This window comes from Anomaloglossus baeobatrachus, chromosome 5 (genome assembly GCF_048569485.1).
Source record: "Anomaloglossus baeobatrachus isolate aAnoBae1 chromosome 5, aAnoBae1.hap1, whole genome shotgun sequence".
Classification (NCBI taxonomy): domain Eukaryota; kingdom Metazoa; phylum Chordata; class Amphibia; order Anura; family Aromobatidae; genus Anomaloglossus; species Anomaloglossus baeobatrachus.
In genome coordinates, this window is record NC_134357.1 from 295,249,871 (window position 1) to 295,266,721 (window position 16,851).

The 16,851-nt window shown below is 52.8% G+C and overlaps 1 protein-coding gene across 1 annotated transcript in view; it reads left to right on the plus strand.

Annotated features, from left to right (window-relative positions):
• SRP68 (signal recognition particle 68) overlaps positions 1-16,851 on the plus strand; it is a 124,826-nt gene that overhangs the window by 63,960 nt on the left and 44,015 nt on the right. The window contains exons 9-10 of the mRNA XM_075347478.1: positions 15,023-15,121; positions 15,209-15,273. Coding sequence (XP_075203593.1) covers positions 15,023-15,121; positions 15,209-15,273 — 164 coding nt within the window. The remainder of the gene's footprint in view (positions 1-15,022; positions 15,122-15,208; positions 15,274-16,851) is intronic.

Below are 16,851 nucleotides of genomic sequence, written 5' to 3' on the forward strand. Positions count from 1 at the left end.
AGGGAACCTGTCAGGTGCAATATGTACGTAGAACCACAAGCCGTTCTGGGTGCATATTGCTAATCCCTGCTTAACTGTCCCTGTATACACTAGCATAGATAAAGGGATCTTTAGAAAAAGTATTTCTAAAGATCTTTTATCTTATGCTAATGAGCACAGGGACTAGTCCCAAAGGCGTTATGTCCCCTGACTAGCTGCCCTCTTAGCATGTTAGCACATCCACACTTGAGAAAACAGTGGAGCATCTCTCTGAGAATCTGTTTCCCAGAGCTTATTTTAAGTAGAAGGGGTATTACCAGTGTGAACCATGTAATGGATGACACTTTTTTCTCATTCCTCAGCTCTGCAGTGAGATCAGAACTAATACCATACAGAGAAGCACTTTCCTCTCATAGTGCTGTCCTTTCTGCCTCACAGCTGTGCATGATTATAACTAACCTAGAACAGCACAGAAGAACTTTGTCCCCAACACTGGCTGCCTGTGAGTGGACTTCAGCTGCAAATATGTTTGTAGGGATTCTGCTGTAGTCTTCGCTCTGCTGCATTATCTCTCCTGTACTGTGTTTTGGCTATGCTTTTCTTCATTAGCTCTATTGTACAGTTCTCAACTTACCACAGAGCTGTGTGTGATTGAGAGCAGACTGTCAGTCATTACATAGCATCAGCAGAAGTTACTCACAGCACTTTCATTAGTGGAAATAATACTAATAATAACCAGAGAAACACGTCTAACCAAGGGATCCTATTGGAATAGTGGTATTTTTCAAGCTTGAAAAAGACCGCTACGCCGGTTGAAACGTCGCTTATGCAATAAGGATGTTTCTTCATTGAATCACTTTGGAGGAGCTGTCCTTTTCTATATATGTTGTTGTTGGTCATTATATGTCTCATACTGGTATCTCAACCTTTCTTTTAAAATAAGCTCTGGATGCAGATTCTCAGGGAGATCAGTGTACGACAATTAATTTACATATACTAAAAGTGTGGATTTTTCTGCAATAAGACATCAGATCCCAGGTATCAAGGTATCATTTTATTCAACTTTCTTTGATTTTACAAGTCTATATACACAGCTTAGTAGGGTACAAACTACAGACAGATGCTCTGTAAACTTTACTCACACTTACTGGGGTCCATCAGAATTCTCCCAAGTTTTTCTACACATCTATTCTATACCTTCTGTAAAAAGTACCCGAATGCAATGGGCCCTTTATAAAATGTATTAAGGTCTGTGTAGATTTGGTAGCCTAGTCATATCTGAAGCTTTTATGCTAATGGTATTCAAAGTATTTCACATATATGCTACCTTTCCTTCACATGCTCAGTTTTCTGGGTTCACATACATATATAATATGTGTATGTATATGTATATATATATATATATATATATATATATATATATATATATATATATATATATATATATATATATATATATATATATATATATATATATATTATACTAGAAGGTGGCCCGATTCTACGCATCGGGTATTCTAGAATTTACGTATTGTGTAGTTAATGTATGATTATTGTTATATATTATATAATATATATATATGTTGTTGTGTGTAGTTACCAAGTGTTTGTGTAGGGCGCTGTACATGTTCTGGGTGTTGTCTGGGTGTGGCGGGGGGTGAGAGCGGTGTTGTATGTGTGTGGCGTTGTTTGTGGAGCGCTGTGTGTCTGTAGCGTTGTGTGTGGTGTGTTTTGGGGGGAGGTATGTTTTGTGCAATGTGTGTGTTGTGCGGTATGTGCGTATATTTGTGTGTGCCGCGGTGTTTGTGTTGGGTGTTGTGTGTGTGCAGCGTTGTCTGTGGGTGTCTGTGTAGGGCAGTTGTTTGTGGTTCCCAGTGTGTGTGGTGTGTTGTGCAGTGCGCGCGTGTGTGTGTGTGTTGGGGGGAGGTGTGCACTTCCCATCGTGCTCCATCCCCCATGCAGCGCACTCCCCATCGTGCTCCATCCCCCATGCAGTGCACTCCCCATCGTGCTCCATCCCCTATGCTGCGCACCCCCCATCGTGCTCCATCCGCCATGCTGCGCACTCCCAAACGTGCTCCATCCACCATGATGCGCATTCCCCATCGTGCGCCATCTCCCATGCTGTGCACTCCCAAACGTGCTCCATCCGCCATGCTGCGCACTCCCAAACGTGCTCCATCCACCATGCTGCGCACTCCCAAACGTGCTCCATCCGCCATGCTGCGCACTCCCAAACGTGCTCCATCCGCCATGCTGCGCACTCCCAAACGTGCTCCATTCGCCATACTCCGCACTCCCCATCGTGCTCCATCCCCTATGCTGCGCACCCCCCATCGTGCTCCATCTCCCATGCTGCGCACTCCCAAACGTGCTCCATCCGCCATGCTGCGCACTCCCAAACGTGCTCCATCCGCCATGCTGCGCATTCCCAAACGTGCTCCGTCCGCCATGCTGCGCACTCCCAAACGTGGTCCATCCGCCATGCTGCGCACTCCCAAATGTGCTCCATCCGCCATGCTGCGCACTCCCAAACGTGCTCCATCCGCCATGCTGCGCACTCCCAAACGTGCTCCATCCGCCATGCTGCGCACTCCCAAACGTGCTCCATCCGCCATGCTGCGCACTCCCAAACGTGCTCCATCCGCCATGCTGCGCACTCCCAAACGTGGTCCATCCGCCATGCTGCGCACTCCCAAACGTGGTCCATCCGCCATGCTGCGCACTCCCAAACGTGGTCCATCCGCCATGCTGCGCACTCCCAAACGTGGTCCATCCGCCATGCTGCGCACTCCCAAACGTGGTCCATCCGCCATGCTGCGCACTCCCAAACGTGGTCCATCCGCCATACTGCGCACTCCCAAACGTGCTCCATCCGCCATGCTGAGCACTCCCAAACGTGCTCCATCCGCCATGCTGCGCACTCCCAAACGTGCTCCATCCGCCATGCTGCGCACTCCCAAACGTGCTCCATCCCCCATGCTGCGCACCCCCCATCGTGCTCCATCCCCCATGCTGCGCACCCCCCATCGTGCTCCATCCCCCATGCTGCACCAGCATCAGCCTCTCTGCCCGCAGCATCAGCCTCTCTGCCCGCAGCATCAGCCTCTCTGCCCGCAGCATCAGCCTCTCTGCCCGCAGCATCAGCCTCTCTGCCCGCAGCATCAGCCTCTCTCCTCCCAGCATCAGCCTCTCTCCTCCTAGCATCAGCCTCTCTCCTCCTAGCATCAGCCTCTCTCCTCCTAGCATCAGCCTCTCTCATCCCAGCATCAGCCTCTCTCATCCCAGCATCAGCCTCTCTCATCCCAGCATCAGCCTCTCTCATCCCAGCATCAGCCTCTCTCATCCCAGCATCAGCCTCTCTCATCCCAGCATCAGCCTCTCTCATCCCAGCATCAGCCTCTCTCATCCCAGCATCAGCCTCTCTCATCCCAGCATCAGCCTCTCTCATCCCAGCATCAGCCTCTCTCATCCCAGCATCAGCCTCTCTCATCCCAGCATCAGCCTCTCTCATCCCAGCATCAGCCTCTCTCATCCCAGCATCAGCCTCTCTCATCCCAGCATCAGCCTCTCTCATCCCAGCATCAGCCTCTCTCATCCCAGCATCAGCCTCTCTCATCCCAGCATCAGCCTCTCTCATCCCAGCATCAGCCTCTCTCATCCCAGCATCAGCCTCTCTCATCCCAGCATCAGCCTCTCTCATCCCAGCATCAGCCTCTCTCCTCCCAGCATCAGCCTCTCTCCTCCCAGCATCAGCCTCTCTCCTCCCAGCATCAGCCTTTTCTGTCCCCAGCATCAGCCTCTCTCCTCCCAGCATCAGCCTCTCTCCTCCCAGCATCAGCCTCTCTCCTCCCAGCATCAGCCTCTCTCCTCCCAGCATCAGCCTCTCTCCTCCCAGCATCAGCCTCTCTCCTCCCAGCATCAGCCTCTCTCCTCCCAGCATCAGCCTCTCTCCTCCCAGCATCAGCCTCTCTCCTCCCAGCATCAGCCTCTCTCCTCCCAGCCTACCCCAGCCTCAGCCTCCCCCAGCATCAGCCTCTCTCCTCCCAGCATCAGCCTCTCCTCCCAGCATCAGCCTCTCCTCCCAGCATCAGCCTTTTCTGTCCCCAGCATCAGCCTCTCTCCTCCCAGCCTCCCCCAGCCTCAGCCTCCCCCAGCCTCAGCCTCCCCCAGCCTCAGCCTCCCCCAGCCTCAGCCTCCCCCAGCCTCAGCCTCCCCCAGCCTCAGCCTCTCTCCTCCCAGCATCAGCCTCTCTCTTCCCAGCATCAGCCTCTCTCTTCCCAGCATCAGCCTCTCTCTTCCCAGCATCAGCCTCTCTCTTCCCAGCATCAGCCTCTCTCTTCCCAGCATCAGCCTCTCTCTTCCCAGCATCAGCCTCTCTCTTCCCAGCATCAGCCTCTCTCTTCCCAGCATCAGCCTCTCTCTTCCCAGCATCAGCCTCTCTCTTCCCAGCATCAGCCTCTCTCTTCCCAGCATCAGCCTCTCTCTTCCCAGCATCAGCCTCTCTCTTCCCAGCATCAGCCTCTCTCTTCCCAGCATCAGCCTCTCTCTTCCCAGCATCAGCCTCTCTCTTCCCAGCATCAGCCTCTCTCTTCCCAGCATCAGCCTCTCTCTTCCCAGCATCAGCCTCTCTCTTCCCAGCATCAGCCTCTCTCTTCCCAGCATCAGCCTCTCTCTTCCCAGCATCAGCCTCTCTCTTCCCAGCATCAGCCTCTCTCTTCCCAGCATCAGCCTCTCTCTTCCCAGCATCAGCCTCTCTCTTCCCAGCATCAGCCTCTCTCTTCCCAGCATCAGCCTCTCTCTTCCCAGCATCAGCCTCTCTCTTCCCAGCATCAGCCTCTCTCTTCCCAGCATCAGCCTCTCTCTTCCCAGCATCAGCCTCTCTCTTCCCAGCATCAGCCTCTCTCTTCCCAGCATCAGCCTCTCTCTTCCCAGCATCAGCCTCTCTCTTCCCAGCATCAGCCTCTCTCTTCCCAGCATCAGCCTCTCTCTTCCCAGCATCAGCCTCTCTCTTCCCAGCATCAGCCTCTCTCTTCCCAGCATCAGCCTCTCTCTTCCCAGCATCAGCCTCTCTCTTCCCAGCATCAGCCTCTCTCTTCCCAGCATCAGCCTCTCTCTTCCCAGCATCAGCCTCTCTCTTCCCAGCATCAGCCTCTCTCTTCCCAGCATCAGCCTCTCTCTTCCCAGCATCAGCCTCTCTCTTCCCAGCATCAGCCTCTCTCTTCCCAGCATCAGCCTCTCTCTTCCCAGCATCAGCCTCTCTCTTCCCAGCATCAGCCTCTCTCTTCCCAGCATCAGCCTCTCTCTTCCCAGCATCAGCCTCTCTCTTCCCAGCATCAGCCTCTCTCTTCCCAGCATCAGCCTCTCTCTTCCCAGCATCAGCCTCTCTCTTCCCAGCATCAGCCTCTCTCTTCCCAGCATCAGCCTCTCTCTTCCCAGCATCAGCCTCTCTCTTCCCAGCATCAGCCTCTCTCTTCCCAGCATCAGCCTCTCTCTTCCCAGCATCAGCCTCTCTCTTCCCAGCATCAGCCTCTCTCTTCCCAGCATCAGCCTCTCTCTTCCCAGCATCAGCCTCTCTCTTCCCAGCATCAGCCTCTCTCTTCCCAGCATCAGCCTCTCTCTTCCCAGCATCAGCCTCTCTCTTCCCAGCATCAGCCTCTCTCTTCCCAGCATCAGCCTCTCTCTTCCCAGCATCAGCCTCTCTCTTCCCAGCATCAGCCTCTCTCTTCCCAGCATCAGCCTCTCTCTTCCCAGCATCAGCCTCTCTCTTCCCAGCATCAGCCTCTCTCTTCCCAGCATCAGCCTCTCTCTTCCCAGCATCAGCCTCTCTCTTCCCAGCATCAGCCTCTCTCTTCCCAGCATCAGCCTCTCTCTTCCCAGCATCAGCCTCTCTCTTCCCAGCATCAGCCTCTCTCTTCCCAGCATCAGCCTCTCTCTTCCCAGCATCAGCCTCTCTCTTCCCAGCATCAGCCTCTCTCTTCCCAGCATCAGCCTCTCTCTTCCCAGCATCAGCCTCTCTCTTCCCAGCATCAGCCTCTCTCTTCCCAGCATCAGCCTCTCTCTTCCCAGCATCAGCCTCTCTCTTCCCAGCATCAGCCTCTCTCTTCCCAGCATCAGCCTCTCTCTTCCCAGCATCAGCCTCTCTCTTCCCAGCATCAGCCTCTCTCTTCCCAGCATCAGCCTCTCTCTTCCCAGCATCAGCCTCTCTCTTCCCAGCATCAGCCTCTCTCTTCCCAGCATCAGCCTCTCTCTTCCCAGCATCAGCCTCTCTCTTCCCAGCATCAGCCTCTCTCTTCCCAGCATCAGCCTCTCTCTTCCCAGCATCAGCCTCTCTCTTCCCAGCATCAGCCTCTCTCTTCCCAGCATCAGCCTCTCTCTTCCCAGCATCAGCCTCTCTCTTCCCAGCATCAGCCTCTCTCTTCCCAGCATCAGCCTCTCTCTTCCCAGCATCAGCCTCTCTCTTCCCAGCATCAGCCTCTCTCTTCCCAGCATCAGCCTCTCTCTTCCCAGCATCAGCCTCTCTCTTCCCAGCATCAGCCTCTCTCTTCCCAGCATCAGCCTCTCTCTTCCCAGCATCAGCCTCTCTCTTCCCAGCATCAGCCTCTCTCTTCCCAGCATCAGCCTCTCTCTTCCCAGCATCAGCCTCTCTCTTCCCAGCATCAGCCTCTCTCTTCCCAGCATCAGCCTCTCTCTTCCCAGCATCAGCCTCTCTCTTCCCAGCATCAGCCTCTCTCTTCCCAGCATCAGCCTCTCTCTTCCCAGCATCAGCCTCTCTCTTCCCAGCATCAGCCTCTCTCTTCCCAGCATCAGCCTCTCTCTTCCCAGCATCAGCCTCTCTCTTCCCAGCATCAGCCTCTCTCTTCCCAGCATCAGCCTCTCTCTTCCCAGCATCAGCCTCTCTCTTCCCAGCATCAGCCTCTCTCTTCCCAGCATCAGCCTCTCTCTTCCCAGCATCAGCCTCTCTCTTCCCAGCATCAGCCTCTCTCTTCCCAGCATCAGCCTCTCTCTTCCCAGCATCAGCCTCTCTCTTCCCAGCATCAGCCTCTCTCTTCCCAGCATCAGCCTCTCTCTTCCCAGCATCAGCCTCTCTCTTCCCAGCATCAGCCTCTCTCTTCCCAGCATCAGCCTCTCTCTTCCCAGCATCAGCCTCTCTCTTCCCAGCATCAGCCTCTCTCTTCCCAGCATCAGCCTCTCTCTTCCCAGCATCAGCCTCTCTCTTCCCAGCATCAGCCTCTCTCTTCCCAGCATCAGCCTCTCTCTTCCCAGCATCAGCCTCTCTCTTCCCAGCATCAGCCTCTCTCTTCCCAGCATCAGCCTCTCTCTTCCCAGCATCAGCCTCTCTCTTCCCAGCATCAGCCTCTCTCTTCCCAGCATCAGCCTCTCTCTTCCCAGCATCAGCCTCTCTCTTCCCAGCATCAGCCTCTCTCTTCCCAGCATCAGCCTCTCTCTTCCCAGCATCAGCCTCTCTCTTCCCAGCATCAGCCTCTCTCTTCCCAGCATCAGCCTCTCTCTTCCCAGCATCAGCCTCTCTCTTCCCAGCATCAGCCTCTCTCTTCCCAGCATCAGCCTCTCTCTTCCCAGCATCAGCCTCTCTCTTCCCAGCATCAGCCTCTCTCTTCCCAGCATCAGCCTCTCTCTTCCCAGCATCAGCCTCTCTCTTCCCAGCATCAGCCTCTCTCTTCCCAGCATCAGCCTCTCTCTACCCAGCATCAGCCTCTCTCTACCCAGCATCAGCCTCTCTCTTCCCAGCATCAGCCTCTCTCTTCCCAGCATCAGCCTCTCTCTTCCCAGCATCAGCCTCTCTCTTCCCAGCATCAGCCTCTCTCTTCCCAGCATCAGCCTCTCTCTTCCCAGCATCAGCCTCTCTCTTCCCAGCATCAGCCTCTCTCTTCCCAGCATCAGCCTCTCTCTTCCCAGCATCAGCCTCTCTCCTCCCAGCCTCTCACTCACAGATCCGATCGCATACACTCACACACACCCGATCGCATACACTCACGCACACACACATTGACGATATCGCACATACGCGCTCATACTCACAACATCCGGAGATACCACATGCTTCTGGCCATGTGATCCTCCGGCAGGTCCTGGAAGCTCACAGCACAGTATCGCCGCCGAGAAGCAAGCGATATCCCAGGATGTTGTGAGTGTGTGGATGCGATGTGATGTGTGTGTGAGGTGTGTGTGAGAGTGAGTGTGATCTGATGTGTGTGTGTGTGTGTGCTGTTATGTGTGTGCGTGTGTGTATTTTCCGCCGCTGCAGGACCTTGATGCGCTGGTAACTATGCTACCATGGTTACCAGCGTATCTCGTTCCCCGCTCGCACGGGAGCCCACTCCAGCATACGCCGGCCAGCCCCAGCAATGCGAGGGTATGTGTCGGCTGATTTGGCGGCGTACGCTGATGTGGGCTCCCGGGGGTACAGTACTCACCTGGTAGTCGTGGCTCCGTGACCGTGTCGGTTCGGGGAATGCGCGGGGGGGGGGCCAGAGCTAGCGTGCATTGCGGGAGGGGGGGCGGGGGGCGGCGTGAGTTGCCAATGCCTGCAGGGTGCTGGGGCGAGAGGCCAATCTGTGGGGGGGCGGAGCCTGGGCGAGCGGCCGGCCAATCCATGTGGGGGCGAGCCTGGGCGAGCGGCCAATCCGTGCGGGGGGACGGGGCCATGGCGAGCCCAGCAGCCAATCAGCTTTGTGTCACCGTAAGGACACAATTTTGGAGCAAGACAGACAGACAGACAGAATAAGGCAATAATATTTATAGGTATATATATATAATTAGTGTGTGTGTGTATATATATATATATATATATATATATATATATATATATATATATAATATTTCTTTGTCGCTCTATTGGGAGACCCAGACAATTGGGTGTATAGCTACTGCCTCCGGAGGCCACACAAAGTATTACACTTAAAAGTGTAAGGCCCCTCCCCTTCTGCCTATACACCCCCCGTGGGATCACGGGCTCCTCAGTTTTCATGCTTTGTGCGAAGGAGGCTGACATCCACGCATAGCTCCACTGTTTAGTCAGCAGCAGCTGCTGACTTTGTCGGATGGAAGAAAAGAGGGCCCATACTAGGGCCCCCAGCATGCTCCCTTCTCACCCCACTTTTGTCGGCGGTGTTTGTTAAGGTTGAGGTACCCATTGCGGGTACGGAGGCTGGAGCCCACATGCTGTTTTCTTTCCCCATCCCCTTAGGGCTCTGGGTGAAGTGGGATCCTATCGGTCTCCAGGCACAGAAGACCGTGCTCCGTCCACAGCCCCTGGGAATCTGCTGGACATGGAGCTGAGTATCGTCAGGGACAGGGCCCTGCTGCATTAAGGTACTCTGTGTCCCCGTACAAATCGCGCACACACAGACCAGCATTGCTGGGTGTGTTAGTGCGCCGGGGGCAGCAGCGCGGCACGCTTGTGCTATTACTCACTGCAGCTTTGCTGAGTGAGTTTATGTATTAGGAACTGCCGCGCCGGCCGCTGCTGGCGGTTTTTTACACTGCGGCGCGGCTGGGACTTGTGGTGCGCCGGGGACTTCCGCGCTGGCCGTGCTTATAGGACGGCCGCGCTTATAAATCGAGTCCCCGGCTTTTGCGGCCTAGTTCCGTTTCGTTCCCGCCCCCAGGCCTGCCAGTCAGGGGAAGGGCGGGACGCTGTTCAGAACGTCAGCGCTGAGGGCTGGAGTCTGCTTAGCATACTCCAACCCCCCTCACTGGGCACAGTGGGACGCCAGTTTCCCGCACTTTGTCTGGGGCACGCCCACGGCCCGCCCCTCTTCACAGGACGCCGGCAGCCATTCCTGTTTGCAGTCTGAGTGGAGAAGGGAGACAAGCTCTGGGAGACCCAGACACGGGATTCTGGCGACCACACACCCGCTTTTGAGCGGGCGGTAAGCGGCACCTCGGGTGCTGACCCCACTAGTGCCGAAGTGTTCATTTGTACTTATGCTTGTATGCTATACATTGCACTGTACGGTTGCTATTCTTGGCTATATACCCTCCTAGATTGCTAGACAACAGCATGTCGTCCGCAAAAAGCAAGGGGGCCAAGGCACAGGCTTTCTATGCTACCTGTACCGCATGTAAGGCTGTTCTACCGGCAGGTGCCACTGACCCCCATTGTGTGCAATGTTCGGCCCCTGTAGCACTTGCTCAGCCGGGGCCTCTGCTAGAGGTGGCCCAAGGAGAACCACCTGTGAACACTGTCCAGGTGACAGGGACGGAGTTTGCAGTTTTTGCTGATAGATTGTCGGTGACTATGACTAAAATCCTTGAGACTTTGCAGTCCAGACCGGTAACTCAGACCATGGGCACTGTTGATTCAATGCTCCCTGGCCCCCCTCATTTGGAACAAATCCGTGCTCCGGGGGGGTCCAATGCATCCCGGGGTGAAGGCTCTGACACGGACGACAGTCCCAGACAGCCTAAGCGAGCTCGCTATGAGCGGCCCTCGACTTCATCACACTGGTCAGGGTCTCAGCAGGAGGACTCTCTGTATGATGAGGCAGAGGTAGCTGATCAGGATTCTGATCCTGAGACCGCTCTTAATCTGGATACACCTGATGGGGACGCTATAGTGAATGATCTCATAGCGTCCATCAATAAAATGTTGGATATTTCTCCCCCAGCTCCTCCAGTGGAGGAGTCAGCTTCACAGCAGGAGAAATTCCATTTCAGGTATCCCAAGCGTAAATTGAGTACTTTTCTGGACCACTCTGACTTTAGAGAGGCAGTCCAGAAACACCACGCTTATCCAGATAAGCGTTTCTCCAAACGCCTTAAGGATACACGTTATCCCTTTCCCCCTGACGTGGTCAAGAGCTGGACCCAGTGTCCAAAGGTGGATCCCCCAATCTCCAGGCTTGCGGCTAGATCCATAGTTGCAGTGGAAGATGGGGCTTCACTTAAAGATGCCACTGACAGACAGATGGAGCTCTGGTTGAAATCCATCTATGAAGCTATCGGCGCGTCGTTTGCTCCAGCATTCGCAGCTGTATGGGCACTCCAAGCTATTTCAGCTGGTCTTGCGCAGATTGACACTGTCACACGTACATCTGTTCCGCAAGTAGCGTCCTTAACCTCTCAAATGTCTGCATTTGCGTCTTACGCTATTAATGCTGTCCTGGACTCTACGAGCCGTACGGCAGTGGCGTCCGCCAACTCCGTGGTTTTACGCAGAGCCTTGTGGTTAAGGGAATGGAAGGCAGATTCTGCTTCCAAGAAGTGCTTAACCAGTTTGCCATTTTCTGGTGACAGACTGTTTGGTGAGAGATTGGATGAAATCATTAAACAGTCCAAGGGTAAGGATTCATCCTTACCTCAGCCCAGACCAAATAAACCCCAACAGAGGAGGGGACAGTCGAGGTTTCGGTCCTTTCGAGGCTCGGGCAGGTCCCAATTCTCCTCGTCCAAAAGGACTCAAAAGGATCAGAGGAGCTCAGATTCTTGGCGGGCTCAGTCACGCCCAAAGAAAGCAGCCGGAGGAACCGCTACCAAGGCGGCTTCCTCATGACTTTCGGCCTCCTCTCTCCGCATCCTCGGTCGGTGGCAGGCTCTCCCGCTTTGGCGACATTTGGCTGCCACAGGTCAAAGACCGTTGGGTGAGAGACATTCTGTCTCACGGGTACAGGATAGAGTTCAGTTCTCGTCCTCCAACTCGATTCTTCAGAACTTCTCCACCTCCCGACCGAGCCGATGCTCTTCTGCAGGCGGTGTGCTCTTTAATCGCAGAAGGAGTGGTGATCCCTGTTCCTCTTCAGGAGCAAGGTCACGGTTTTTACTCCAATTTGTTTGTGGTGCCAAAAAAGGACGGGTCTTTCCGTCCTGTTCTGGACCTAAAACTGCTCAACAAGCATGTGAAAACCAGGCGGTTCCGGATGGAATCCCTCCGTTCCGTCATCGCCTCAATGTCTCAAGGAGATTTCTTAGCATCAATAGACATCAAAGATGCTTATCTCCACGTGCCGATTGCTCCAGAGCACCAGCGTTTTCTACGCTTCGTTATAGGAGACGAACACCTTCAGTTCGTAGCCCTGCCTTTCGGTTTGGCGACAGCCCCAAGGGTCTTCACCAAGGTCATGGCAGCAGTAGTAGCAGTCCTGCACTCTCGGGGTCACTCTGTGATCCCTTACTTGGACGATCTACTTGTCAAGGCACCCTCTCAAGAGGCATGCCAACACAGCCTGAACGTTGCGCTGGAGACTCTCCAGAGTTTCGGGTGGATCATCAACTTTTCAAAGTCAAATCTGACCCCGACCCAATCGATAACATACCTTGGCATGGAGTTTCATACTCTCTCAGCGATAGTGATGCTTCCGCTGGACAAACAGCGTTCACTACAGACAGGGGTGCAATCTCTCCTTCAGGGCCAGTCGCACCCCTTGAGACGCCTCATGCACTTCTTGGGGAAGATGGTAGCAGCAATGGAGGCAGTCCCTTTCGCGCAGTTTCATCTGCGTCCACTACAATGGGACATTCTCCGCCAATGGGACGGGAAGTCGACATCCCTAGACAGGAACGTCTCCCTTTCTCAGGCGGCCAAGGATTCTCTTCAGTGGTGGCTTCTTCCCACCTCATTGTCAATAGGAAAGTCTTTCCTACCCCCATCCTGGGCGGTGGTCACAACGGACGCGAGTCTATCAGGGTGGGGAGCAGTTTTTCTCCACCACAGGGCTCAAGGTACGTGGACTCAGCAAGAGTCCACCCTTCAGATCAATGTTCTGGAAATCAGAGCAGTGTATCTTGCCCTACAAGCCTTCCAGCAGTGGCTGGAAGGCAAGCAGATCCGAATTCAGTCGGACAACTCCACAGCGGTGGCATACATCAACCACCAAGGAGGGACACGCAGTCGGCAAGCCTTCCAGGAAGTCCGGCGGATTCTGACGTGGGTGGAAGACACGGCATCCACCATATCCGCAGTTCACATCCCGGGCGTAGAAAACTGGGAAGCAGACTTCCTCAGTCGCCAGGGTATGGACGCAGGGGAATGGTCTCTTCACCCGGACGTGTTTCAGGAAATTTGTCGCCGCGGGGGGATGCCGGACATCGACCTAATGGCATCCCGGCACAACAACAAGGTCCCGGCCTTCATGGCACGGTCTCACGATCTCAGAGCTCTGGCGGCGGACGCCTTAGTTCAAGATTGGTCGCAGTTCCGGCTGCCTTATGTGTTCCCACCTCTGGCACTGTTGCCCAGAGTGCTACGCAAGATCAGGTCCGACTGCCGCCGCGCCATCCTCGTCGCTCCAGACTGGCCAAGGAGGTCGTGGTACCCGGATCTGTGGCATCTCACGGTAGGACAACCGTGGGCACTACCAGACCGGCCAGACTTGCTGTCTCAAGGGCCGTTTTTCCATCAGAATTCTGCGGCCCTGAGCCTGACTGTGTGGCCATTGAGTCCTGGGTCCTAGCGTCTTCAGGATTATCTCAAGAGGTCATTGCCACCATGAGACAGGCTAGGAAACTAACCTCTGCCAAGATCTACCACAGGACGTGGAAGATATTCTTAGCTTGGTGCTCTGCTCAGGAAGTTTCTCCCTGGCCATTTGCATTGCCTACTTTTCTTTCCTTCCTGCAATCCGGGTTGGAAAAAGGTCTGTCGCTCGGCTCCCTTAAGGGACAAGTCTCTGCGCTATCTGTATTTTTTCAGAAGCGCCTAGCACGACTTCCTCAGGTACGCACGTTCCTGCAAGGGGTTTGTCATATCGTCCCTCCTTACAAGCGGCCGTTAGAGCCCTGGGATCTGAACAGGGTTCTAATTGCTCTCCAGAAGCCGCCTTTCGAGCCTATGAGGGATGTTTCCCTGTCTCGCCTTTCTCAGAAAGTGGCCTTTCTAGTAGCGGTCACGTCTCTTCGGAGAGTGTCCGAGCTAGCAGCGCTGTCATGCAAATCTCCCTTCCTGGTGTTTCACCAGGACAAGGTGGTTCTGCGCCCGATTCCGGAGTTTCTCCCTAAGGTGGTATCCCCCTTTCATCTCAATCAGGATATCTCCTTACCTTCATTGTGTCCTCATCCAGTTCATCAATGTGAAAAGGATTTGCATTTGTTGGATCTGGTGAGAGCACTCAGAATCTACATTTCCCGCACGGCACCTCTGCGCCGCTCGGATGCACTCTTTGTCCTTGTCGCTGGCCAGCGTAAAGGGTCGCAGGCTTCCAAGTCAAGCTTGGCTCGGTGGATCAAGGAACCAATTCTTGAAGCCTACCGTTCTGCGGGGCTTCCGGTTCCCTCAGGGCTGAAAGCCCATTCTACCAGAGCCGTGGGTGCGTCCTGGGCATTACGGCACCAGGCTACGGCTCAGCAGGTGTGCCAGGCGGCTACCTGGTCGAGTCTGCACACTTTTACCAAGCATTATCAGGTGCATACCTATGCTTCGGCGGACGCCAGCCTAGGTAGACAAGTCCTTCAGGCGGCGATTGCCCACCTGTAGAAAAGGGCCGTTTTTACGGCCCTATCATGAGGTATTATTTTACCCACCCAGGGATTGCTTTTGGACATCCCAATTGTCTGGGTCTCCCAATAGAGCGACAAAGAAGAAGGGAATTTTGTTTACTTACCGTAAATTCCTTTTCTTCTAGCTCTAATTGGGAGACCCAGCACCCGCCCCTGTTTTTTTGTATACACATGTTGTTCATGTTGAACGGTTTCAGTTCTCCGATATTCCTTCGGATTGAATTTGCTTAAACCAGTTTATTGGCTTTCCTCCTTCTTGCTTTTGCACTAAAACTGAGGAGCCCGTGATCCCACGGGGGGTGTATAGGCAGAAGGGGGGGGGGCCTTACACTTTTAAGTGTAATACTTTGTGTGGCCTCCGGAGGCAGTAGCTATACACCCAATTGTCTGGGTCTCCCAATTAGAGCTAGAAGAAAAGGAATTTACGGTAAGTAAACAAAATTCCCTTCATTGTGTATATATGTATGTGTATATATTAATGGATGCGATCACAAAATTTAGAAAAGACGCCACTGTGAAAATTTGTTCTATCAGGCTCATAATGTAGTATCTTCAGTGATGCCCAGTGATGGTTGTTCTTTTTCTTCAGGCTGAAGATGAGGAGGCTAAGGAACGGTTGTTTGAATCTGTCCTAAGTGAATGTAGAGACGCTATCCAGAGTGTGCGGGAGGAACTGAAAACAGAACAGGTATTGTACATGACTGTCATCTAAGGACAAGGCTTGGGTTTTTATATCCTGATATCTCCTTTTATATTACACGCACTGTACTTTCAGAGGCAAAGAGATACTGTCATGGATGGTGACATGGGCAAAGTTTCCAACCTGCAGTACTTGCACAGGTATGTGAAGGTAGTTGTGTACTTAAAAGGAACAATATGATGTGATGCAGGTGAGTGATGAATGGTGCTGAGTCACATACATACATACAGAGTAATGCAGTTGTATTTCTATTAAATCTAGCTAAAGTTTACAATCTTTAATATACTGCTAACAATTCCATCCTTCCTTGCACAGCATCACATTATCGTAGTAGGAGGTAGAAGTGGACTGTACTAATATAACTACATTATGGCTCCACGACTGATAGCCCTAATAATGCTGTCTGAGTTTGAGGAATAGATCTACTTTAGTACTTTTAGTGAAGACATGACTTAAAAATATATTTTATTATTTCTGTAGTGCCAACATATTCCATAGCGTTTTACAGTACAGAGGGGACATGTACAGACAATATCAGACGTTATAGCGTAACACCTTCAGCATATCAAGAAAGCTTTTTGCCCTGCTTACAATCTTTTTTTATACTTGTAAGGCTGTGTGCCCATGATCAGAGTTCAGTGTTTTAGATGCCCCGTGTTTTCGCTGTGTCCAAAACACTGCGTTGTACAGTACAAACATAGAGGACGGGATTTCTAGAAATCCCATGCACACACTGCTTGTTTTTCCTGCAGCAAAAACTGACCTGCGGTGCGGCTCCTCGAGCCGCAGCATGTCAATAGTTTGGTGCGTAGCCGCGAGTGTTCTCCAAAGGGAGAATAAAGCTAAACTCCGCAGTGCCACGGACCCTGATCGTGGGCAAGAGCAGCTGCGATCTCCTGCGGAGGAGACATGTGGCCCCGCAGGTCAGGACCCGCCGTATCTAGGACGCAGCCAGTCCTCATGTTGTGCACATACACTTAAAGATTTCTTCCCTTTTCATAAAAAATATTTTGACACTTTAGAAAGATGCTACTTTCCTAAAGGTGCACATAATGTAAATATTTTCAACATAAATTGAAAAGTCAAATTTAACACCTCATAAATGTGTAAAATTGCTTGGCGCTTGTAAAAACAAGCAACTTTGCAGTTTAGATCTTATTAAAAATCCTCTTTGTTCTGAAGAACAAAGAATTTTTAATTGTATAGTGTACTGACACTGGCTTAGATCACCTGCCACCTCTGCAGTCTCTCAGTGGTGGCCACTTACCAAGGTAATGAGCATGCGTTTCCACGTTCTTCTCTCCAGAGTTTACAAGAACTGCTCTGAAGTTGGCTGGATCACTGTACCTGGCCAGCTGCAGTGACAAAGCTGCCTCTGCTGTGACGTGGGAGCGTGCACATTTGAGGAGCAAAGTGCCCCCTGGCAAACAGGAAGCCAGGAGGCAGAGGAGCTGTGCACTCCTGAAGGAGGATCTTGAGAACAAATCTTTGTGAGGGGTTGCCTACTACTAGGTTAACAGCTTCTCATTCCACATATTTTCTCCTATTAAAATAAAAAAGCTTATACTCTTCTCCTGTGAAGGCGCTGTTCCAGTGGTGGCGGCACTTGCATTTCCGGGGCTCATGTAAGGTTGAGACGTAATGCGATCCCTACTCCCAATCTTCTCCCTGCCTTCAGACGCAGAAGTAATAGGATGTGAGAGACCAGACACAGCATT